Genomic DNA, 25,996 nt, shown 5'->3' with positions numbered 1-25,996 from the left:
CTGAAAATTAGCATTATAACATCTCTTGCCTTTCCTAAAACTTGCATCTCCCTTGATCCATTTAGGAGGCACTACTGCTTCCTTGCAGCATCTGCACAACTTTCTTTTACTTTTCCCATTTCCTATCTCTATCATTCTCCAGTTGTCATTGCTTCATCAATTGGTAAGTTGCTGCTACTCTTCTATTTGATCCATTGCAATAATTTGCGCCCTAAGCTTATTATCCTTCAAATCACAAAAAAGAAGACAACCTTCTCAACTGATTCTCTGAAAGACAAATTAGTTTGTTTCATACATCTCTTCCACTATAGTGAGAGCTGCCCTTATTTTATGCAATTTGAAAATTTTCTTTCATTCGCTTTCATGAAAATAAGCACTCTGTCTTTAAATACAAAACTACAAAACCAAAGCAAATGCAAACTAGGAATGATAAGCACTTACATTCCTAGGACATGGATCATTTACAAGTTTTCTTATTGACAGACTATAAAAACTGCTGGTTTCAGGTTTTGAGTTACAGTTTCAAGTGGGTTGATTTTCATTCGCAATTTACAAACTGTTTACTCAGACTACTTTTTGTATGTAATAGTGGAAGGAATATTTTATTTTGGGGAATAAGACAGCACATTAGTTCAGTTTTCTTTACTAATTATATATATTACTGCATATATTGAGATTATCCATTGAAATCCTATCTAGTTTACCATGCCCTTGCTCACAGCAGCTACATTAACTGAAAACAAAATCTCTTATGTTGAGTGTTGCATTTTGTCTACCAATCTTCCCTCTCTATATATATAAACAGAAATCACCTGCTCACTTCTGTTTATATATTCAGGCTAATCTCAGGAATTACTGTAATGATTTTGATCAGGTTTTGACTAATAGATATACTGGTTCACGAGGAAGATTTATGTACATAATTTCATGGAAGTTGCCTGAATTATGATGAATTGAAGATCCCCACCACTGTGAAAACACATGCCATTGTCACCTAGCATTACAGTTACCACAATCCTAGAGAGCAGCAGCAACTCGAGAGGGCAGCAGCAACTTGAGAGAACAACAAATCTTATCCAGATTGTGTGCCGCACCTGGTGGTCTAGCGGTGAAGTGAATACCTGCAGGATCGAATCCCAGTTGGAATATTATTATTATTATTATTATTATTATTATTATTATTATTATTATTATTATCATTCCCCCTCACCCCCACGCACACACTACCTTTTACCTAGCATTCACCTCTTAACAATGTGGAGATTCACCAGAAATAAAATGTGATTCGGATTCCACATTACACTATAGGTCCTCTTTCCCTGGCTGGATAACTGGTTAGAGAAATGCAAGTTGCCTACATAATGTATGGCTTATTGCAATCATTTCAGAACAACTGCACAGCAAAAAGATGTGAATCTGTGGTATTCAATTTTTTATGGAAAAAGTAAAATGGGAACATAAATGAGGTTATCAAAGTGTTGCTGTCATCGGCGTCAATATTCTTGTTGTTGTTGTGGTCATCAGTACGACGACCGGTTTGATGCAGCTCTCCATGCCAGTCTACGCGTGCAAATATCTCTATCTCTGTGTAACTGCTGCCACCAACATTCATTTGAACCAGCTTTCTTAGTGTTGTGACATCAGCTTTAGACAGGCTGCATAACCAGCCAAGGAGTGTGTAGGTCAGCCAGTGATGTAATTCTGCAGCTGGGTTCTGCAATATTGATGGTTCAACACCCTAAAATGCAACATTCTACCATCAGCAGTGGATTAGATAACCACTGCTGTAGCACAATGCAATGTTTCTACAGCTGGCTGTGTGACGGGAGTCTAGCTCTTGTCATAACACGACCAATCGGAGCGAGTGTAAATGATCCCATCTCGGCTGGTAGCAGCATTACTTTGGCGACATGCATTTAGCAGGTGCAGTCTCCGTGGTAGTCACTGATCGAATGTGTCACTGATCTACTTCAGCCTCAATGCGCAGTGTCATCAATCAGGTGAAACAGCTGCTGCTCTTCGAGCTGTCAGCTAGCCCTGATGTTTCCAGAATTTGAACTGGATCTGCAGACGCAAGGCTGCCTAGTATGTGCCACCGCCTGACAGTCCAGCCAGTCTCCAGAACTGACACCCCAACTTCACCTATGAGGGAACTGCCTGCCACACAATCCCACATCACTTACTACTTACAAGGTGTAACAGATTCCGGGGCCACTTCCATAAGAGTGCTTGTTAAGAAGTGTTGAATAATGAAGATTGTTTTTAATGAGTAATCATTCAAAGCTTTGTGCTTGCCACAGTACTGGGGCATCCATCTCGCAGCTTCCCCCACCTGCCACTCTTGAGTCAGAAGTAGCTACCCTGCAACATTGGCATCAGACAGCTGTCACACTAAAATCTTGGTCTTCCTTCTACAATTTGTCTCCCTCACACCACTTCCCATAACCAAAATGATGAATCCTCTCTCAGTCAAGTTATGCCACAGATTTTGTTTCTCCCAAATTCAGCACTTTCTCATTAATTATTCCATTTATCCACCTTATCTTCAGCATTGTTCTCTGGTACAACATGTTATAAGCTTCTAGTCTCTCATTAAACTGTTTATCATGAATACACAGAAAGTGCAAATGATGCATCATTAAAAGTTCATACACTGTCCTCACACCATAAGCCAAAAACTGTTCTAAAGCGGACCAACATGTATAAAAACGGCTATATCCAGGCGGCGGCCTAAATTGTTCGCAAATTGACTGCAGGCATTGGATCACAGCACAACCCAGTCTCCTGGAAAGGCTATGACAGACTTCTTTCTGTTCCCCCAATTCAAAACCACATCATTTCTAAAGACTGATGAGTCCCAAGAAACCAAGAAAACCTGACAAAAGATCTTTACAGTATCTCAATATATTTCAGAAATCACTCCAAGAATGGAAGATGTACTGTGAATGGTATGTAACACAACTACTTTACAGGGGACAGTACCTAAATACAGAACAAAAAAAATGTATATTTCTTACCATTATGTTTTGCTTTCATATATAAGGCAACTTCTCTTTTATTCATGGTTACTCTTCGTGATGAAGATGCACTTACATAACCATCTGTATTTAATTTTTCTGCCTCTGTGATACCATGGTATTCAAACGTATAGAATACCTACTTTTCCTGAATCTGAAACTCTTGAAATGTAGCAAGAAAATCTTGTACTTTGCTTCTAAGTTCTGTGACGTCCTTTACTTGTCAGTACATTTACCTCACAACTGAGAGCCTAAATCGCAAATCCAACCTTAAAAAAGTACAAATCTGACTTCAGCTATAAAAGGTAACATGACCTGTGTGATGGTATCATCAAGAAGTTCCTGCCAGATGCACAAGAAACATGATCCTTTTCCCCTCTTACTTATTAGGCTTAATCTATGAACAGCATGTATTCCTTTTTCCACAGCACCAATGTGACTGTCACTTTAATCAGTATTTTCATACCTACATTCAGACAACACGTATGTTTACACAGGTCTAGTCATGGTACTGCAAGATACTCACACTTTTATGTCTAGTTTCTGTTCTTATTTCACTAGCACCATTCATCACTATAATTCAGCCCCAAAACCCTTACACATAATCCCTAATTCTCTGACACCTGATCATGACTTCATTTCACAAAACAAATGACATAGTTATCTAAAGTTAACTTATGCTATACAAGTTGCTAACCAGCAGCCAGAATATTTTCAGCCTAATTGCCCAGTCTTAGTTTGGTTCCTAATTGTCAGCTTCATCATACTTTCTTGTATAACTAGGTGAACATCTTCTACAATCTATGTATGCCTAAGTTATGAACAATACATTTACTGAAATGTAGCTGAAAATGTTGTTACAGGTCGCACAGGCAGGGAAGATTAAACTTTCCAGGTGAATAAAACTCAGTGCATAGCAATATTACAGAATTCATTAAAAAGAAGAGCTTACCTGAGAGATTGGTGTAACAACAAGAGAATCCATACCAGTTTTTGAGTTGTACACTTTCTGCTTCACAAATCCTGGATCAACTACATAATAAATGCCATCAATTGTCAAAGATGTTTCTGCGATGTTTGTGGCTATAACAACCTACAGAAAAACCAAATGTTACTCATTACTGAAAGGCATAAATTTGAAAAATAAAATTCAATATTTGTCTACCCACAGTCTGTGTAAATGAATTTAAAGGTATTATCTCTTAAAAATAGCAATTTATTCTGAAGAAGAAGTATGCCACTGAAATCAATACAATCAAATGAACACGAAATGCATGTGGTGCAGAACAATGAATAAGATAAAAAATTATTTCAGTAAATGGTTCAAATGGCTCTGAGCACTATGGGACTTAACTGCTGTGGTCATCAGTCCCCTAGAACTTAGAACTACTACTAACCTAAGGACATCACAAACATCCATGCCCGAGGCAGGATTCAAACCTGTGACCGTAGCGGTCACGCGGTTCCAGACTGTAGCGCCTAGAACTGCTCAGCCACTCCGGCTGGTATTTCAGTAAACAGAAAACATAACAAATGGCTGAAAACCCTGTAATGCATCCTTTTAAAGTAATTTAAGCAATAAACAGAATAACAAGAGTTATTAAAAGGTTAGTCATAGTGTAGCCACTTAAAATTATGGAACAGAACTGGTGGCCTGTATAACCTCCATAAGGCAATATATTTAGTATTATTGATAGACACATACAAAAGTACATGACACTATCCTAGCTTTCAGTATTTTATGTCCTTCCTTGGGGGATAGACTGTATGCCATGAATTGGTAATTCATGGCACAGTCATTTTCTCATCTCAGCTTGCTTGCAGATGACATAGTTATCTATAGTGAAGTACTGTCTGAAAGAAGAACCATAAATATTCAGTTAGATCTTATTAAGATTTCAAAGTGGAGTGAAGACTGAGAATTTGCATTAAATATTCAGAGATGTAAAACTGTGCACTTCACACAACCGAAAAACATAGTATCATATACCTAAAATACCAATGAGTAACAGTTGGAATCGGCCAACTCATACAGATATCTGGGTGCAACACTTCGTAAGGGTATTAAATGGAATAATCACACAGGCTCAGTTATGTGTAAAGCAGGTGGTAGGCTTCAGTTTCTGGGTAGAATACTGGGAAAATGCGATCAGTCTGCAAAGGAGATTGCTTACAAATCACTCGCGCAACCCATTCTGGAATATTGCTCAAGTGTGTCGGGCCCATACCAAACAGGACTAACAAGAGATACTGAACATGCACGGAGAAGGGCAGCACGAATGGTCAGTGAAATGGCAGACTCTTGCAGATAGGCGTAAGCTAACCCTAAGAAGCTACCTTACAAAGTCTCGACAACTGGCTTTAAATGATGATTCTGGGAATACACAACAACCTCCTACTTCATTAAATTAATTACAGCACATATAGAAGCATGTAAACAATCATTCTTTCATGCTCAATAAGTGAATGAAATTGGAAGATACCCTAATAGCTGGTAAACTAGGATGTACCCTCTGTCATCCATTTAACAGTATTTTGTAGAATCTAGGTGTACGAAATGGAATGAGCATGTAGGAACCCTGGTAGGGAAGGCAAATGGTTGGGTTGGTTTTGGTTTATTTGGAGAATTTTGGGAAAAGTGTGGTTCATCTGTAAAGGACATTGTATACAGGACACTGGTGCGACTTATTCTTGAATATTGCTTGAGTGTTTGGTATCCGTACCACGTCGGATTAAAGGAAGACATTGAAATAGTTCAGAGGTGGGCTGCTAGATTTGTTATCAGTAGGTTCAAACAACACGTAAGTGTCACAGGGATGCTTAGGGCACTCAAATGGGAGTTCTCGCTCTATTTGAGAGTGTAGCATGAAAAGAAATGACTAGTAGTGGTACAGGGTACCCTCCACCATGCACTGTACATTGACTTGTGGAGTATTGATGTCGATGCAGAGGCAGCTGTAGATGTAGATGTAGATGTAGATGTTGTTAGCACTGGTGTTGCCTTGCGTTGCAGCAGAGAGCGCATGCAATAACAAAACTACTACTCGCAGCCTCAATGGCGAGGCATGGAGCGATGTGCTGTGAAACGAGGGGCAGCCTGATGTGCAGGAGTGGACCAATATCAGAAGAGAATACAGGTTTACACGTGTAAGACATATGACAAGGGTTGATATGTGACTCTAATTCAGTAACGAAAGTAGTTGTATCAAATGAAAACAATAAATATTTTCTTTCTTGTTCAAAGCACACAATTTTTGTGTTCATGGATCACAAATATCATGTTTTTGTCAAAAACTAATTTTTCAGGATTAATACGAATATTTTGAATTCCAACTTCACGAATGTTTGTTGCCATCTTAATTTGTTGACTTAGTCGAAGTCTGCAGTGCTGGGAGTAGGTCAACAGAAGATCTGTTGCTGCTGTTGATACCTTTGACTTACAGTGAAAGAAGCAGGCCTACTTTATCAAACTAATGCCCAGTTACTTTTATGGCAGTCTGAGTCGTCTCATTCTAAAGTCTATATAAAAACTTGCTGTCCAGTGTTGTAGAATGGGCTTGGCAATAAGTACAGTTTTTCTTGAAAACATGCCATCTACACCTTTGTTCTATTGCAGATCTATCAAATTAGATGAATAAAAAGCTGCACATACTGTAACACAGAAGTGTACAGCAAAGTTTGAGTCATATAGTTGGGAGTTTTAGTGCTGTTAAAAGGGATGTTTAAGGTGAAACTGTGTGAAATATTTGACCTTAGATTAACATAGAAAATGACCTCAGATCAAGCTGAACTTGAAATTCTGTGTTGTGTAAATGTTAATCCAAGGTCATATCACTGTGAAGTAGGATCAATATAATGAAAGTTGCTGCTCACCATATAATGGAGACACTGAGTCTCAGAAAAGCACAACAAAAAGACTGTCACACAATTAGATTTTGGCCAACAAGGCCTTTGTCAAAATTAGATAACACACACAAATGCACACACTCATGCAAACGCAAATCACACACACATGATCACAGGCTCTGGCAGCTGGCACCACACTGTGAACAGCAGGGCAATTTCATTATATTGTTACAATTCCAACCTCGGTTTTCCATTGTTTGAAGCAGGATCAACTCACGAGGGGACCCTCCATACTGTAAATCATGGATTTTAATGCGCTTCAAATATGTTGTAGAGGCACTTACCCTGAGTACCTGGCTATCCGGTTTTTTAGCGACGGGCCTTGGTTTTTTAGTAAATCGATTTTGAAGTTCATTGTGTGCTCTGTATATCTGTAACATTACATATATTCCAAGCAAGTCAGCATAGCGCAGCGGTAAAGGTTCACGACTACCACACTGGAGGTACCGTGTTCGAATCCTGCTCGTGTACTTTTCTTTTTTTTCGAAATCAACCCAATTTTTCAACTTTATTTCAAAGAATATCAACGAACAGTGTAAAGTGTGTGAATTATAAATATATATTCAGTTATTCATTTTTTCAAATATTCATTCTATTTTTGGTTCGCAGTTGGAGTTCCAAATGTTCGTACAATGGTCGCTTCTTGTATTACCTGAAATGGATCTCCGCCCATTATCATCCCCTCTCCCGTGAATACCATTAGCCGTAACAGGAACCCCAGCTCCTAGTTGCGACCAATGAGGATGCGAGTTGCATTCCTTTACGTTCGCATCTGACTACAGGGTCAGTTGCTCGCAAAGCGTCTCTAGTGCCGTGTGTTAGAAAAATTCTGTGAAATGAAAGAACCAAGTGTTTCTGCAGTAGTGCAGACAGAAGAAGATCCACAAAAAGAGCAGTTGAACGAAGAATCAAAAGGCGAAATCACAAATGTTATTAAATACGCCGAAAATCTACTCTGCGATTTGAATCTCGTAATGAATGCACCGCCTAGCGTGATCTCTGCCAATTCCGTTGCAACTGGCGATGAGATATGTATCGCAACACAGGATCTCTTGGCTGAAAGACAGATCATTATTGATGATGAATTGATAGATTTCAACAAAGAAGATGAATTGGGAGAATATGATGCGGTAAGTTTTACTTTTTTATGAATATTTTCTGTTTTGGACAAATGAAAAAAAATAAATAAATAAAACTCTTCACTTTGCAGTGTATGGGGATAGAGGAAGATGGTGATTGCGTTCCCGAAGAGTTTGCATCAGAACCAAAACATTATGTGCGTCTATCCTACAAGGAAAAAGCAGTCGCTCTTGCAGCAGTTCATTCTAAATGGAACTTGAAAACTCTGCAATCCCATGGAGTTTCTTGACTGAAACATAAACCAATATGATATCAATGGAAAGAGGATGTAAAATGAGGTGGAACTCGTCTCGATAAATGGAGAACCATTCATTGTAAGACTTATGAAAGATTTGTCAAAGCGAGGCAGACTTTGGAATAGGTAAATCATATTGACATGAAATATATGTTGAGTATATTGTAAAAAGGAGAATGGCTTGAGAAAATGGCTTTTCTGAGATCAGGTGACAATGATAACTCTACAGCGGTGGGTGACGAATGCTGTTCTTCCCTTTTTATTGGAAACCTTCAATTTCGTGGCTGGCAATGCTTGGGTTGAGCAATTCAAGAAAAAACATAAGATTTGGCAAAGAAAAATTACAAAGTTCATCAGCTCTAAAAAATTTGTGATTATAGACAAAGTTTTAGCAGCTGCCGAACAATTCCACATACAAACAAGAATACTTATGGAGAATTTTGACCTTGACTTCATAATCAACACTGATCAAACTGGCTGCCAGTATCAGGCAACATATAATAGATCACTTTCAGAAAAGGAATGAAAACTGTTCTCATCCAAAAAAAAAAATTTAAACACGACTACTCATTCTTATACAGCCCAGTACACCATAACAGCCTCAGGAAAGGTGATCCCATGTTTTTTTATGTATGCAAGAGCCACCCGGAAAATTTGGTCCTAACAGTCAAAAAAGGAATAGATAAATTAACTGGGAAATACAGAAATGTAGTCATGTACTGCATGAAATCCGGGAAGTTCACAAAACTGGTGTACAAAGAATTTTTGCATTCGGTAATTCTTCCGTACGTGGGACAGAAATTTTTTTTGTACATTATCGATTTGTGGGGAGGGCAAACCGATTCAACTTTATACGATCATCTATTCACTGATGAAAGAAAAGGGAGCACCTGCACCCTAAAAGTGGTCCCACCAAAATGCACTCATTGCCAGCCCTGCGATGTTTATTTTTAGCGACAGGTGAAAATCTTCATGAATATTATTCAGAATGCTCCCGACTTGACAAAAGACGATAGAGGGACCACTTCTAGGGAAGATTCGATAAAATTACATTCGCTACTCCTCCATCAATTCAGCGCACCTAATTTTGGAAGCATGATTAGGTACGCATGGTTCGCATTGAAATTAGCAGATGAAAGCGAAATCTTTTTTAATGCAAAAGAATTGTTTTTCCTAGTATTGATCATGAAGAAACCGTGCACCTGCAAGATGGCTGCTTTCATAAAATGCGCGTGGTGCTGCGAAAATTTGTGCTTCGGTTGTTTCTATGATAAGTATCACCCACAATATTGTTCTTACACATCAAGCAATGTGGACATGAACAATGAAAAATAAGATTTTGTAATATTGTATGACAGAATTAATAACTGAATATTTCTTTATAATTTTGCACACCTTACACTGTTTGTTGATATTCTTTGAAATAAATTTGAAAAATTCAGTCAATATATGCACTGTTACGGGTACACAGAGTACGCAATGAACTTCAAAATCGATTTTCTCAAAAGTAAAGGCCTGTCGCTTAAAACCAGATAGCCAAGTACTCAGGGAATGTGCCTCTACAACATATTTGAAGCACATCAAAATCCATGTTTTACAGTATGGAGGATCCCCTTGTCAGACTAGCAAAAATTCATGGATCAGAGTCATGTTCAAATCTAATCATCACCTTACAATGTAGTAAAATTACAAAACAACATTTTTGTTTTGTGCAAATACAAATTGGCATAATAAAGAAGTTGTTATTAACATGTAAATATGCGATCAAGCCACTCCCACACTGTTACAAGCTCGAAATATTTTATTGAAAAAGGTTAGGTTAAGGAAATTATCAGCTATGTACTAATGAGTGTAGGAAATTATCAGCTACCTACTAATGAAGGTTGATCTCATAGCCATTCTTGGGGATGTCTTGTAATTTTTGTGATTACTTTAAAGACATTTCATAGACACTTAGGTGGCAAAGTAAGAAAGATAATTTAAAAATATTTGCCAAGAACATTTAAGTATGTTGATTTTTACAACAACCAATAATGACTGACCATCTCTTATAAATGTGCTCTCTTGGCTTGAGTGGCAGTAACAAACAATATAATGCATACTAATTTTTGAACAGCTACTTAAACACACATGTTGATGAATAAAACATAAGCATAGTCTGGACTAAATAAGTCATTTGTAGCAAGGTGATATTTATCAGCAATGTTTATGAGTGTTTTAGTAGCTCAGATGTTGCATTCTGGTGCACAATGCAGAAGAGTTCAAGTCTGAACCCAGGTTAACACTTGGATTTTTATTTCCATTTCATATTAGTTTCTCTACTGTACTGGTCACAAATATAACAACAACAAATTATGTTTTGAAACCACATCATACTTCCTATTTTCCAAACACTGTGGTGGGCAGCATTCTGTAGGCAAGAACATTACATGATGTAAATTGTACTGGTTTCTTTTATTTACTTAACAGATATCTGAGTATTCCGAAGAGTCTAGTGTGGATGACAATGGACGAATCAATTCTTGAAGTTAAATGATAAATCATTTAAGCTGAAGTTTCAGCTGGACAAAATATTGTGCAGCAGTTAGAACTAAGGCTGAGAGAATGTCTGCTGAAACCAATCAAAAGAAACCAGTCACTGACTAAAATGCAGATGCTACTTTCAGCATTAAGATTTTATGCTACAGGACACTTTCAGATGGTGGTTGGTGATTTATTTAAAACAAATGTTGCGACTGTTTACAGAATTGTTCACAAGGTATTGGCCTACACGGCCTCACTGAAGAAAGAATTCATCAAAATACTTACTTTAGTATCTGCCAAAGGCGTGACAACACTGCTACTCAACATGGTCGACATGGTAGTTCAGGCCAACAGTGACTCGGTAACAACTGGGAAAAAGAACCCCATGAATGGCACTAGTTCATCGTGTGCCCTGAACTATGTGAAGCGGAGCAATCATACCCACAGCGATATGCACACAACAATAACTCGGCGTGCAGCTGGCACTGGTAGCTAATGACTGAGCACACAACAACTCTCAGCATGAGTGCTTGGCTAGGTCCGCAGTGGTCTAACTCTGCATGGGCACTGCATGCTACACTTACTGCTGCTCACAAGGAAACACTGACATCAGCGGGTCTGCCCATAAGATACGATGGGTGTTCCCTCCATAACAGGTTGCATTCTGCTGTTCTACACACGCCAGTTCATCTGCTTCCATTGCGATATCTGCTGGTGGGGATACTAAACCTACAAAAGAAAATGATGTGAGGAAAACCCAGCATAAATTTTATAAATAGCCCATTTTCCAGGTGTTTTAGGTGTTACTGACTTTACCCATGTCCCCATAAAATCTCCTGGTGGTGATATTGTACAAATATTTAGGAATAGTCATGAGTTGTTTTCATTAAACATACAAGCAATGTCAGACGAGAAGTGTAATCAGACTTTATTAAAATGTATACAAAGCACCACATGTAACTACGCTGAAAATCTGTCTACAAAGAAATTCCATTACCAACAGAAAATGAAGCTAACAGGAGTCACAATGCAATGAGTGCACAATTTACCAACAATGTATTTACAAAAATCCAATTACTCCTTTTCCTGTTGGCCATAGTGGCTTTATTAGGTTTTGTTCCCATTCTATTGTGTCTCTATATTAGCCCAACTTGATTTCCAACAACAAATATTTTTTTTTGTACTGGGAGAAGTTTGATGGTCACTGCTTTATCTGTTAACTTTCCTCCAACTTTACACCATAACACCATCGATAATAAATACTGCATATCTATGAAGTACCGTATGATTAACATCTGAAGCAGAAGTGTGATACTCATGTCAATAGCCGATTTTAGCTGTGTTGCCAAGCATGTTTTATGCTAACTTAGATCAACACTGAACCTCTTTCAGTGGATCCAAGTTTAGTGTTATACAAGAGAGAGGGACTCTGAATACAGTTCAATTTTTGAACTAACGCCAAAATTTACCATCAGTCAGTGATGTTTATATTAACTGCCCCTAAAAAAAAAAAGACTGTTATAAGTATAGAGTATGACTGAACTAATAGAACTCTTAGGGGAGGTGGAAAGGCCAAACATAGATATTTAAAATAAAGTATTACAAGTGGTCCAGTAATGGACTGTGGTGATGATGAAATGATAGATCCTGAGACAATAGTAGTTCTTATTCGATTCTGTTTGACTTTTTGCAAGAGTTTTCTGCATAAGTTACTGGAGCAGAGCATCTCTTACCATGCAATCTCCAACTGTAATTTCATAATTCTTAATACCTGAATAAAATACAGTATATGGCCATTCAACCTGGTACTTAAAAATAGTGTGTCATTTACTCATGAAATCATTTTTTAATCACTTTATGCCAACACATAAAGCTCTCTCTCTCTCTCTCTCTCTCTCTCTCTCTCTCTCTCTCTCTCTCTCTCTCTCTCTCTCTCTGTGTGTGTGTGTGTGTGTGTGTGTGTGTGTGTGTGTGTTTTTCCATCCCTTTATTACATTTGATGTCCAATGTAATTGAATAAATGCTCACATAAAAGTTTTCTGAAGCCTTATTTACAAAAAACATATTGATTATAAGTCTTTCTTGTACCTTTCGCGATCCTGGTGGTGCTGGCTCAAAGATCCTAGTCTGCATTTCACTTGGAAGAGCAGAATACACTGGTAAAATGATAAGTTCTGGTACATCAGGCCCCAATGATTTCATTCTTTCATATAGAATCTCACAAGCTGTATCAATTTCTTCCTGACCGGTTAAAAATAGTAGTATATCACCTGCAAACATGGGAAAAGTCGTCAGTGACACTGAAAAACAATTAAGCAAGGAAACATGAAAACACATGCACTTAGTTCATCAAAATCATAGCCCTGGGACCAAAACAGTAAGTAACGCAGCATTAAAATGAAATGCACCCCCCCCCCCCAAAAAAACACACACACACACACACACACACACACACACACACACACACACAAAAGAGAGACAGAGAGCTACATAGATCTACTTAGAAGAAATAATGCGCCGCAGAGACGATGAAAGAAAAGAAAGGAGAGGTGATAACGAAAGAAACTTGTACAATTTAATTGCGAGATGAGGATCACAATCTACAGGGCGCCCATAACTAAAATTCCAGTTTCAAAACACCGTAGAAAGAGAACCACTGCTCTGAATGAGGTCAAATTTGAACAGCATATTATTGACACAGGGGGAAAATTAATGAGGCAAGAAAAAATTAACAAAAATTTGATGAATAGATGGTGCTGTAAGCATCAGAATATGACGCCCTCACTGTTCCTCAATTTGCATCCTACATATCCAACATGACTGTCTCCATGAAGGATCGTGTGCTGCTGGTAAAGCTTTTTTACATGAGAAGTAACTGTGTGCCAGTAGCCCTGCAGAAGTTCTGGTACACTCGAGGGTATAAAAAAGGGCATCGGTCTGTTATCTGCTAAGAATCTGGAAAAAAGATAACAAAATTCAAAAAGACAGGTTCTTCCGAAGTGTCATGTGGCATAGGGAGGAAAGCAGATGATCCAAAGTCTGCCAAATATGTGGCCAAAGCATTGCAGGAGGGGTCGAACAGTCGTGTGCAAACATGTGGTGCATGGGGAAATGCCTGAACATTGGGCACACCTGTGAGCACAGAGCATAAAATCCTATGAAACATCCTGCATTGCTATCCACATAAAATCACTCATGTTCAGGGGTTGCTTCCTGTTGATCTGCAAGAAAGACAAACATCCGCTCTGGCATTTCTTGCTTGCATGGAAATGGAGAACGGATGCCCATGGAACAGTCTGTGGACATACAACACTGATTTCCATCTCCAAGGACATGTCAATACACAGAATCGAAGAATATGGGCAACAGAAAATCTGCAAGCATATCAACCGGTACCACTTTATCCTGAAAAGATGAGAGTCTTTCGCACACCAATGTCATTCCAACATTTCAACCGCATGGATGTGCGAATGTAGGATCATTTTTCTGCAATATGGGACTCCTTCAAACATTGTGCAGCCAGTTCCATCAGTCAAGATCTCCACCAGTCCTGTCTGGAGAAGGTATCCAATTTATCTCAGTAAAATGAATTGCCCAATGTTGCTAAAGTTCCTCACAAAAAATGTTATGTCATAATTCCTTAATAAACAGCATTTTACCATACATTCTTATCAAGAACTATAAGTTGTCTGATTCAGGTGTATCATTGACTGCTATAAGAACCATCAGAAAAAGCCAGCAAGAGGAGGAGAGCATGAAAGTTAAGTGCCAAAAGTGGCATATGTAATCTGTACACATGGTGTATAAAAGTCTGTCTCAGAATTTTTAGTGTTTAGAGGTGATGAAAAGAAACATTTTTTATGTGAGAAAAACATCACAGGCACACCGTATTCCCAACTAGCCGTCCTTTAAGGGTTCTCTTAGGCCAACATTCACAGTTGGTCTAACTGCTTCATATGCAACACATTGACACTCAAATCTAATTTGCAACACAGTTAAATCTTACAACTAGGAAGGGTAAGCCAGCTGATTGGTTTTTATCTTGTACATAACATGCTCAATGGAGGAATTCATTGCATATTTCTCTGCAAAGTACTATTATGATTGTTGGAAAATGTCCTGCTAGCAGTTAGGCAATGATTATGGTTACAGCCTGAAAGGGAGCCACCACACTTGCCATTCATCTGAAAGAACATTTAGACAATGTTTTGCTCAATTGTTGGGTTAGGAGGGATGGGTCAGTACTGTAGCCACTTCATTCTCCTGACCTCACTCCTACAGATTTCTTTTTGTGGGGTCAGATGGAGTATTTGGTGCATGAGGCATTGATAGGCACTCCAGAACAGCTGGTTGCCCATTCGGTTGAAGCTGCAGCCATTATTTGTGAAGCACCTGATTGTTTTGAGCGCGTTATACAATCATTAGCGAACAGACACAAGTAATGTCTTAATGAAATGGATGACATTTTCAGCAATATCTCTAAAACAATATTCATCACACAGGAGTCTGAACACTGTCTCTGGACATTACTAGCATCAAAATCTTCATGTCACATAAAAAGATTTTTCTTTTTATCTCCTCTACACACACTATAATTTTGTATACATGCCATGTATCATTTGGCTCTCTGTATACCATATCAGAATTCCTATTTGTTGTTTAGCCAAAAATCTGATTTAATGTCACTCTCCGTGCTAGTCTATCCTATGAAGAGTCGCTTTAGTTCTTGTAACTAGTGCAACCTACAACTGTTGCAACCTACAACTGTTGCAACTTACTGTATCCAAGCCTTGGTCTTCCTCTATAATAGTTTCCCATGACACTTCACTCCATTAGCAAACTGAACAATCCCCTGATGCCTCAGATGTGACCTATCAACTGATCCATTCTTTCAATCAAGTTATGCCATAAATCTCTCCCTCCCCCCCCCCCCCCCCAATTCAATTCAATCTCCTCATTTGTTACTTGTTATTCCCTTTTAATCTACAAGTTTCTATAGCACCCTATTTCAAAAGATTTTATTCACTTGTTGCCTGAACTGCTTATAGTCCACTTCCATACAAGGCTACACTCCAGACAACTAAACTCTGAAAAAAAAGTCTTATAATTTCTATTGATGTTAGATGTTCACAAATTCCTCTTTCTCAGAAATCTTTTTCTTGCTGTTGTCAGTCTGCATTTTATATCCTCTCTGCTTCAGCCATTATCAATTAGTTTGCTCTCTGAGTAGCAGAACTTATCTTCTACTTTTAGTGTCTTATTTCCTAATCATTTTAGGATTTTTAATTGGCAAACCTTAAACTTTTTGTTTCTTCTTCCTCAATTATAATTCTCTTTCACAAAGCTTGCTCAATGTACAGATCCAATAACATCACAGTTATGTTCAACAATAGGTTCAACACTACCTTTCTCCTTTCTCGATCATTGCTTTCCTTTCATGTCCTTTGACCCTTACAGCTGCAGTCTGGTTTCTGTGCAAGGTATAAATTACCTTTCACTCCCTATATTTTATCCCTGCTACCTTTAAAATATCAAGGGGTGTCATTCAGTTAATACTGTCAAAAGCTTTTTACAAACCTACAAATGCTATTGATGTCATTCTTCAATCTATCTTCTAGGATAAGTCATAGGGTCAGAGTTGCCTCATGTGTTCCGAACATTTCACCATAACCCAAACTGATCTTCCCTGAGGTCAGCTTCTTTCCATTCTTCTGTAAATAATTCCTGTCATTTTGCAGCCAAGACTTAGTAAACTGGTGGTTCAATAGTATTCACGCCTGTTAGCACCTGCTGTCTTTGGAACTGGAATGATTACATTCTTTCTGAAGTCTGTGGATGTTTCGCCTCTCTCATATATCTTGCATACCAGGTGGAATAATTCTGTTATGGCTGCTTCTCTCAAGGCAAGTTACTGTAATTCACATATGTGGCAATGTGGTACTAGCAAAGCATCACACTGATAAACAGCCAATGTCATAGTCCTTTTCAATACAGTTGAGTGCATGATGAGCCATACCAGTGTTGCAGCAAAATCCACAACTGCTTCCCTGTGGAGGAGGTTCACGGCATCAACATTATCTCCTAAGTCTTTGTCTCTGTTGCCACAGCAAAAGCATTAAAAGTCAATGTAGTCTTGTTGCCCTAGAGGTTTTTTGCAATATGCTCAACACAACTAATCTCATTGGAGAAAGGGTTGCATTTATTTGCACTGTACAGACACGGCACAGTGCCTCCCACAGCTATTCTACATAGTAGTGTGTATCATTTAACAGCAGCACACTGACTGCAAACAGAATCAGGAAGTCAGAAACAGCCATGGCAAAGTTAATGACTGACTTGCAAATTAACATTTTTGTGTTCCATTCCAAGTGGACACAAGTGCATCAGTGTTTCTAATAAACACGTGTTTGTCACATTTTCCCTATGGTTACACGGATGTACCATAATTTTTTAAGTTAAAGAGGTCAAGAGATTTCGATGAGGTTCAGTAGTATTCACATCTATTAGCACCTACCCTCTTTGGAATTGGAATGATTACATTTTTCTGAAGTCTGTGGATGTTTTGTCTCTCTCGTATATCTTGCATACCCCTTGGAGTAATTTCTGATGGTAGTCTTGTATCAAAGACTGAACAGGTCAATTTGGTAATGAGAGTTATACTTTTTCCAGCCCCCTAGTAATGTGTGGCATGAATTTTCTGATCTTCATCCATTTCCATTACATCAATCAAAGTGATTAAAAAGCATGTTAAAGCAGGTACCCATGAAAAAACTGCCTCATTTCCAAACCTGGATTCCATAAAATAGATCGTTAGATGTTGTTGTGGACAGGATATGCTAAGAACAAAGAGAGAGCAAAAAAATGTACTATTACAAGTTGGTTGTTTCAAAGGCATCTCAACATTGGAACACCTACTGTGTTGCTAGCTGTGATGAGGTGAAGGTAGCTGCAGTAGCCATATACGCCCACTGCAATGAGATGTATGAAAGGCTTGACACACCAGCTGACATGTGAAATATCTGTTGCTGAGCAAAGGAGCGGCACAGATGAACAACACGTGTAGAAAAATTCTGTGGCATTTGTGATGAAGAAGGTAACTGAACATTGATTAAAAGAAAGCTGCAAAGCACCAGTAGTCTCCACTGAAGTGTTCCCACATTCCCCAGTACAAAAGTTGGTGCCTGTTCAAGATCCCATCATATTGATTATCAAGCCTGAAGTTCTAGAAACCACAGAGAAGATTAAACTTGAGAAAATGATTGAGCCAGATGGTCTGCCAGCAGAACTGTGGAGATCAGGCACAGGGAGGCAGCTGATTGGTTAAAAGGTTTCCTCAACAAGATCAGTGAAACAAAGAAGATACCAATGGAGTGGATACTGAGCACAGTTCCAACTTGTAAACAGAAGGGGAATCCAGCTGAATATTCTAACTAATGACCCGTATGCCTTGCAGCAGAATACGTAAGATTGTCAATAGCACCACCAATTAGCGTGGCTTTGCGAAAGGCTGTGGGGCAGCAGATACCATCAATGCAAGTAACTTGCTTACTGAGAAATACTGTGAGAAGTCTAAGCATTTTCACTTTCTTGGACCTGGAAAAGTCTTTCAACATAGGGCCATGGAACTCATATGGTTTGCTCTTTCAGAGCATGAAGTACCTGAAGAATCAACTGAATGAGTCCAGCTACTGTAGCACTATCCCAAAAGTTGCATACCTTTTGGTGTTGTAGTATCATCTGACATCCCTGTTTCTGTGGATAAGCTTTGTATCCCCTTCTGTTCATCATGATAATGGACATGGTCACTAGAGATCTTCAGAAACTAGCACTTTGGACCCTGCTGTATCCTGATGACATTCTACTGGCTGCTGAGACTGAACAACTTTCAACGAGAAGTCCAAGCATGAAAGAACTGCCTCAATATAAAAGAAACTGAATACCTGTCAACAGATGCAAATAACACAGGCACTATCAATATGAACGGCATAGAGCTGCCAAACACAAATACCTTCAAGCATCATGGCTCAAAAGTTGATACCAATGGCTCACTCATTCCTGAAATCACTAACTGCATTAGCAGTGAATAGCTTAAATGGCAGACAATGACTGGTGAGATTTGCAATAATAAGGCCCGAGACTGAATCTGAATCAAATGGAAAATAGATCACTATGCAATATGCCCAGTTGCCCCTATGGTGCAGAGTAAGCCTGCAAAAAAGAACCATGGCAACTACTTGCTGTAATGAAAACAAAAATGCTTCAGTGAACACCTAACCTGACTTTTTTGGTCCTGTCTTCCTCAGTTGCGTGTAATATTACGGTATATTGATAACTTTTACTTATGGACCGTCTGACAGCAACTGAATAAAACACAATTTTAGTGCCATACGCGTTTCGCCTTTATTTTCTGCAAGGCATCATCAGTGGCCTGGAATATGTACATATGTTAGGTATTTTATTTACATTTTTATCACTGTGCCTATAGGTTATAAACAGTTCTGGTGGTTGGTATTTCCTATTAAGTAGTAATGTTTTGAACTGTACTTACAGGTTGCGTGGACAGTTTCTTACATATTACGCTCCTGTTGCATTTTTGGTGTTGTTGTTCTTGTTATGAACGCCAATTTGCGGTTTTTTCCACATTCCACAGCACTATGCACTGAACGCTTGTTTTAATGCAATGTTTTGGTTTCTGTTGTTGACTGTCAAATGTTTCTGCCAAAGATCAAATATTATTGCCAAACTTATGAGAATAACTATTGAAGTATCTGTGGTCTGTTCGTGTATGCATTTGTGTGTGCGTTTGTGTATGTGTGTATGAGTGTTTTTTGCTGTAATATTAATTTTATTTTATTTTATTTTATTTTTTTCTTTATTTTTTTTTTTTGTCCTGTGTGTGTGTGTGTGTGTGTGTGTGTGTGTGTGTGTGTGTGTGTGTGTGTGCGCGCGTGTGTGTGTTCGCGCGTGTGTGTATGTGTGCGTTTCGGTGTGTTATATATTTTTTTGTGCTGTGTGTGCGTGTGTGTGCGCGCATGTGTGTATGTGTGTGTTTCAGTGTGATATATATTTTTTTGTGCTGTGTGTGTGTGTGTGTGTGTGTGTGTGTGTGTGTGTGTGTGTCTGCTTGTATTTTGGGGTTATATAATTTTTTTTTGGTGGGGGGGGGGGACTGTGTGTGTGTGTGTGTGTGTGTGTGTGTTCAGATGTTGTGGGGAAGAGTTTTTTGTTTTATGTTATCATTTCCTTTATTAAGTGTAGTAGGGAGCCTGTGCTGATGTGTGTTTGTTCATTTATCACGTGTTTGTTTCCTGCTATGGCTTTCTAGATGTGGAAGTTTTCTTGCATTTGTATAAGATGTTTGTCATGGTTGCTTATTCTCATTATTTTCATTTCTTGTTCCATGTTTGTAGGATGATGGTTGTAGTGTTTTAAATGCTCTGCAAATGTGGAATGGTTTGTTTCATACTTCCAACATCTGATATGTTCTTTGTATCTTGTTTCAAAATTCCTGCATGTCATGCCTATGTATACTGCATCACAACTTTGACATTCAAGTTTATATATTCCTGATTGTTGGAATTTGTCCCTCTTGGTAGCTGGCTGGCTTAGGTGTGATTGAAGGGTTTGCCCAGGCTTATATGCTATTTTGAAGCCCTGTCTCTTTAGGATGTTTGCAACTCTGCGTGTTAGTTTATGTGTGTAGGTCATGGTGTACCATCTGGTTCTTTTCTGTGTGGTGTTGTCATTGTGTGTGTTTGTTGGGTGTGTTTGTAAGTTTTCAGCTTGTGAGTTCTTTTGTATTGTGGAAATGTTGTGTTTGTTTGTTATTTGTGTTTTTATTTTTTGATTGAGCCTGTGTACCACATGTGTGTCATACCCGCTGTTCATAGCTATTTGTATGATTGTACTCATTTCTTGTTCATAGTTTCTCTTGCTGAGCGGGATTCTGTTTAATCTACGTAACACGTGTCTTAGTGCTGCAAGTTTCTGGCTGTGGGGGTGGTTGGATGTGGAATGTATTATTGTGTCTGTGGCTGTTGGTTTTCTAAAGATGTTAAATGTATGTTTTCCATTTTCTTTTTTAATTGTAATGTCAAGAAAATTTATTTGATTTTCTTTTTCTTTTTCAAGTGTGAATTTTATGTTCTGATGAGCTTTGTTTATTTCTGAATGGAGTTCATCTATTTTTTCACTTGGCTCATCTACAAGACAAATAATGTCATCCACGTATCTGTACCAATATATGATTTTGAAACTTTCATTTGTGGTTATCTTATCAAATATCTGATTTTCTAGGTGACTGATGAAAATGTTTGCTAGTGTTCCTGATATTGGGGATCCCATGGGCAGTCCATCAGTTTGTAGATAATATTCTTTCTCAAACTGAAAGTAGTTTTGTTCAGTTGTCAGTCTGAGCATATCTGTTATTTCTTTTATTGCGTCTGTGGTGAGGTTGCTGTGGGATGAGAGATTTTGTTCTATGATTTCTATTGTTTCTGTGATAGGGATGGAGGTATACATATTTTCTATATCGAATGAAATCAGTGATGCTGTGTGTGGTACCTGTATGTTTTCTATTAGGTTTCCAGTGTTTATCACTGTTCTGTTGTTTTCTACTTTATAGTGTTTTGTAACCAACTTTTGGAGGTGTTTGGCTATGTGGTATGTTGGGGCTTTCTTGAAGTTGATAACAGGTCTCATTGGCATTCAGTCTTTATGTACTTTTGGTTGACTGCGGAGTGTTGGTGCTTGTGGGTTTTTCTGTGTTAAGTAGTATTTCTGTTTGTCTGTGAGTGTGTGTTCAATGTTTTTCAGTGTTCGTTTCACATTTGCCTGGAATCGTGTAGTTTGATCTGACTTCAGTTTTTGTATGGCGTTGCTGTTTATGTATTCCTTGGTTTTTGTGATGTATTGCTCTTTATCCATGAGTACTGTTACATTTCCCTTGTCTGCTCTTGTTATTAATATGTTATTGTTTGTTAACTTTTGTTTTAACCTTTTCATAGTAGCTGCTTCTGTTGGGTTGTTCTTATTGTGTGTCTGCTGTGTTTGTTTTATTATGCCTTTTTTTTCTTCTTTTACTAGTTCTCTTGTCAGTCCTATGTTTATTTCACAATTATTTTGTTGTTCTTCACGTGTAAGGATGTGTTCGGTTTCTACTATGAGATTTTCTATGTATTGATTGTTCACTTTGCTATTGGTGCAGTGTTTCAAACTTTTTTCCAAGAGCATTTTTTCATTTTCGTGTAGTTCTGTCTCTGTTAGGTTAACTAAGCGTGGATGGAATGTGTGTTGGTGTTCATGTGATTTCACATTTAAAATGTAAATGTATTTTTGCGTCTTTTTTACTGTTAGTTTCATTATCTTGTGTTTATGTTTGTTTTGTAAATGTTTCATTGCTGTGTATGTGTTGTGCTCAGTTTTTTCTACTAGTGCCATGAAAACTGCGGCGTTTCCTACGTTTTTTGCCAATTCTAGATGAGTCTCATAGAGCACCATGTTTAGGTGCTGTTATTTCGAATAGAGCATCTTAATTTCATGTAGCAACCAATATCGTTCTGCAAATGATTTCGACTTTTGTGCCACTGTAGAACTGTTTTTAACCTTTACATTAATGTAACCTGGAATTAAATCGTTCTTTTGCATGTTTTGTTGAATTTTATATGCTGTATCGTCTTATGGCGTCTCAGATGTTACACGTTGACAGGGAATGCTTGACATAGCTGTATTGACATCTTCAACTTTTTTGGTCCTGTCTTCCTCAGTTGCGTGTAATATTACAGTATATTGATAACTTTTACTTATGGACCGTCTGACAGCAACTGAATAAAACACAATTTTAGTGCCATACGCGTTTCGCCTTTATTTTCTGCAAGGCATCATCAGTGGCCTGGAATATGTACATATGTTAGCTATTTTATTTACATTTTTATCACTGTGCCTATAGGTTATAAACAGTTCTGGTGGTTGGTATTTCCTATTAAGTAGTAATGTTTTGAACTGTACTCACAGGTTGCATGGACAGTTTCTTACATATTACGCTCCTGTTGCATTTTTGGTGTTGTTGTTCTTGTTATGAACGCCAATTTGCAGTTTTTTCCACATTCCACAGCACTATGCACTGAACGCTTGTTTTAATGCAATGTTTTGGTTTCTGTTGTCGACTGTCAAATGTTTCTGCCAAAGATCAAATATTATTGCCAAACTTATGAGAGTAACTATTGAAGTATCTGTGGTCTGTTCGTATATGCAAAATAGCATATAAGCCTGGGCAAACCCTTCAATCACACCTAAGCCAGCCAGCTACCAAGAGGGACAAATTCCAACAATCAGGAATATATAAACTTGAATGTCAAAGTTGTGATGCAGTATACATAGGCATGACATGCAGGAATTTTGAAACAAGATACAAAGAACATATCAGATGTTGGAAGTATGAAACAAACCATTCCACATTTGCAGAGCATTTAAAACACTACAACCATCATCCTACAAACATGGAACAAGAAATGAAAATAATGAGAATAAGCAACCATGACAAACATCTTATACAAATGCAAGAAAACTTCCACATCCAGAAAGCCATAGCAGAAAACAAACACGTGATAAATGAACAAACACACATCAGCACAGGCTCCCTACTACACTCAATAAAGGAAATGATAACATAAAACAAAAAAAAACAAAAAACTCTTCCCCACAACATCTGAACACACACACACACACACACACACACAGTCCCCCCCCCCCCCCCCCCACCAAAAAAAAATTATATAACCCCAAAATACAAGCAGACACACACACACACACACACACACACACACAGCACAAAAAAATATATATCACACTGAAACACACACATACACACATGCGCGCACACACACGCACACACAGCACAAAAAAATATATATCACACCGAAACACACACACACACACACACACACACACACACACACACACACACACACAGAGGACAAAAAAAAATAAAGAAAAAAATAAAATAAAATTAATATTACACCAAAAAACACTCATACACACACACACACATACACAAACGCACACACAAATGCATACACGAACAGACCACAGATACTTCAACAGTTACTCTCATAAGTTTGGCAATAATATTTGATCTTTGGCAGAAACATTTGACAGTCGACAACAGAAACCAAAACATTGCATTAAAACAAGCGTTCAGTGCATAGTGCTGTGGAATGTGGAAAAAACTGCAAATTGGCGTTCATAACAAGAACAACAACACCAAAAATCCAACAGGAGCGTAATATGTATGAAACTGTCCACGCAACCTGTAAGTACAGTTCAAAACATTACTACTTAATAGGAAATACCAACCACCAGAACTGTTTATAACCTATAGGCACAGTGATAAAAATGTAAATAAAATAGCTAACATATGTACATACTCCAGGCCACTGATGGTGCCTTGCAGAAAATAAAGGCGAAACGCGTATGGCACTAAAATTGTGTTTTATTCAGTTGCTGTCAGACGGTCCATAAGTAAAAGTTATCAATATACCATAACCTAACCTGACACTTAATGATCATGTGGTTAAATATGCAAGTGGTATGGAGTGGCACCTATCACTGAGATGATACAGTGGTATGGTCGCATACTTTGAGCAGACCAAGCTGCAATAGCAGAACACAGTTTTTCATCACATGCTGATGGTGAACCATCTATTGAGAGCCTGAGGCAACACTGATTAGATACTGTCCATATAAATCTCAAGACAGCAAGCCTCCACCCTGATGCAACACAAAATCGTGTCAAGTGGAGAGAGAGAACTAAACGAGTGGATCACACTACAGTGCAGGACAAATGCAGAGGAGGAGGAGGAGGAGGAGGAGGAGGAAGAAGAAGAAGAACCCACTTGGTCTTGCAATGGCTGAGAGTGTCTAGGTCATTTTCCACAAATTTTCTGTACCTACCCCATCCTTTATACTATTAAAAATAATGTAACTGTATAATTGTACAACTTGGCTACCCTGGGGATAGCTGAATCCATATCTTCTAGGGAGTGGACTACACTTTGTCTTGTTGTTACGAAGCCAAATAGAAGCTCATATTTAAGGCCCCAGATAACATTACTTACTGTATTCTAAGGTCTGATGAATAACTGTCACAATAAAGTGAAGTGAATGTTTTTCTAAAATAGATTTAACAGATGCATACCTCCAACTGGCTCTATATGAACAATCAAAACATTTCATAGTAATTAACAGCTATTTGGCCTCTGTTATAAGCAGCATTTTTCATTTGGAAAGGTCAGGGTGCCTGCATAATTGAGTGGATCTTGAAACAACCTGGAAAACATCACAAATGATACCACCAAGGCAAGGCACATGTTGAAATGGCATGCTCTGTTCTCACAACTGCAAGCAGAGGGTTAAAAGACAACAATTAAAAAGCAAATTACTCAGTATGCAGAATAAAATTTTCATGCTGCAGCAGAGTGTGCACTGACATGAAACTTCCTGGCAGATTAAAACTGTGTGCTGGACCGAGACTCAAACTCGGGGCCTTTGCCTTTTGCAGGCAAGTGCTCTACCATCTGAGCTACCCAAGAAACATCCCCCAGGCTGTGGCTAAGCCATGTCTCTGCAATATCCTTTCTTCCAGGAGTGCTAGTTCTGCAAGGTTTGCAGGAGAGCTTCTGTGAAGTTTGGAAGGTAGGAGACAAGATACTGGCAGAAGTACAGCTGTGAGGACGGGGCGTGAGTCGTGCTTGGGTAGCTCAGTTGGTAGAGCACTTGCCCACAAAAGGCAAAGGTCCCGAGTTTGAGTCTCGGTCTGGCACACAATTTTAATCTGCCAGGAAGTTTCAAATTTCTCAGTCTTCTATTGATTACTTCTGGCTCATCTTGAGTAAACAAGTAATCAGCCCATACAGCAGTACTTCACTACAATAGGTCTTATTCTCAAATCATTGTATCTAAAAAAAAAAGGGGTTCTTGGAAATATACATTATTGCAATGTTGTTGGTGCACATAATCCCCTCAATGACCTCGATAGGAAAAGGGCTAAGTTCAGATACCCACTAGAATGTCACAAGCAATTTCATGACAGGAGATACTTGGATCCACATGCTGTTTGACGTACAAGCCAAGCAAAATGTTGGTGCTTCCACTGAAATGTCATGTGGCTAGGGCCTCC

The 25,996-nt window shown here is 38.4% G+C and overlaps 1 protein-coding gene across 1 annotated transcript in view; it reads right to left on the bottom strand.

Annotated features, from left to right (window-relative positions):
- LOC124787934 (ATP-dependent RNA helicase DHX8) overlaps positions 1–25,996 on the bottom strand; it is a 139,583-nt gene that overhangs the window by 12,284 nt on the left and 101,303 nt on the right. Inside the window, exons 14-15 of the mRNA XM_047254924.1 lie at positions 12,910–13,091; positions 3,970–4,110 (exon numbers count right to left, since the gene is read on the bottom strand). Coding sequence (XP_047110880.1) covers positions 3,970–4,110; positions 12,910–13,091 — 323 coding nt within the window. The remainder of the gene's footprint in view (positions 1–3,969; positions 4,111–12,909; positions 13,092–25,996) is intronic.

This window comes from Schistocerca piceifrons, chromosome 3 (genome assembly GCF_021461385.2).
Source record: "Schistocerca piceifrons isolate TAMUIC-IGC-003096 chromosome 3, iqSchPice1.1, whole genome shotgun sequence".
Lineage (NCBI taxonomy): Eukaryota > Metazoa > Arthropoda > Insecta > Orthoptera > Acrididae > Schistocerca > Schistocerca piceifrons.
The sequence above is the reverse complement of the archived record's forward strand: the minus strand, read 5'-3'. Positions and strand labels throughout refer to the sequence as shown.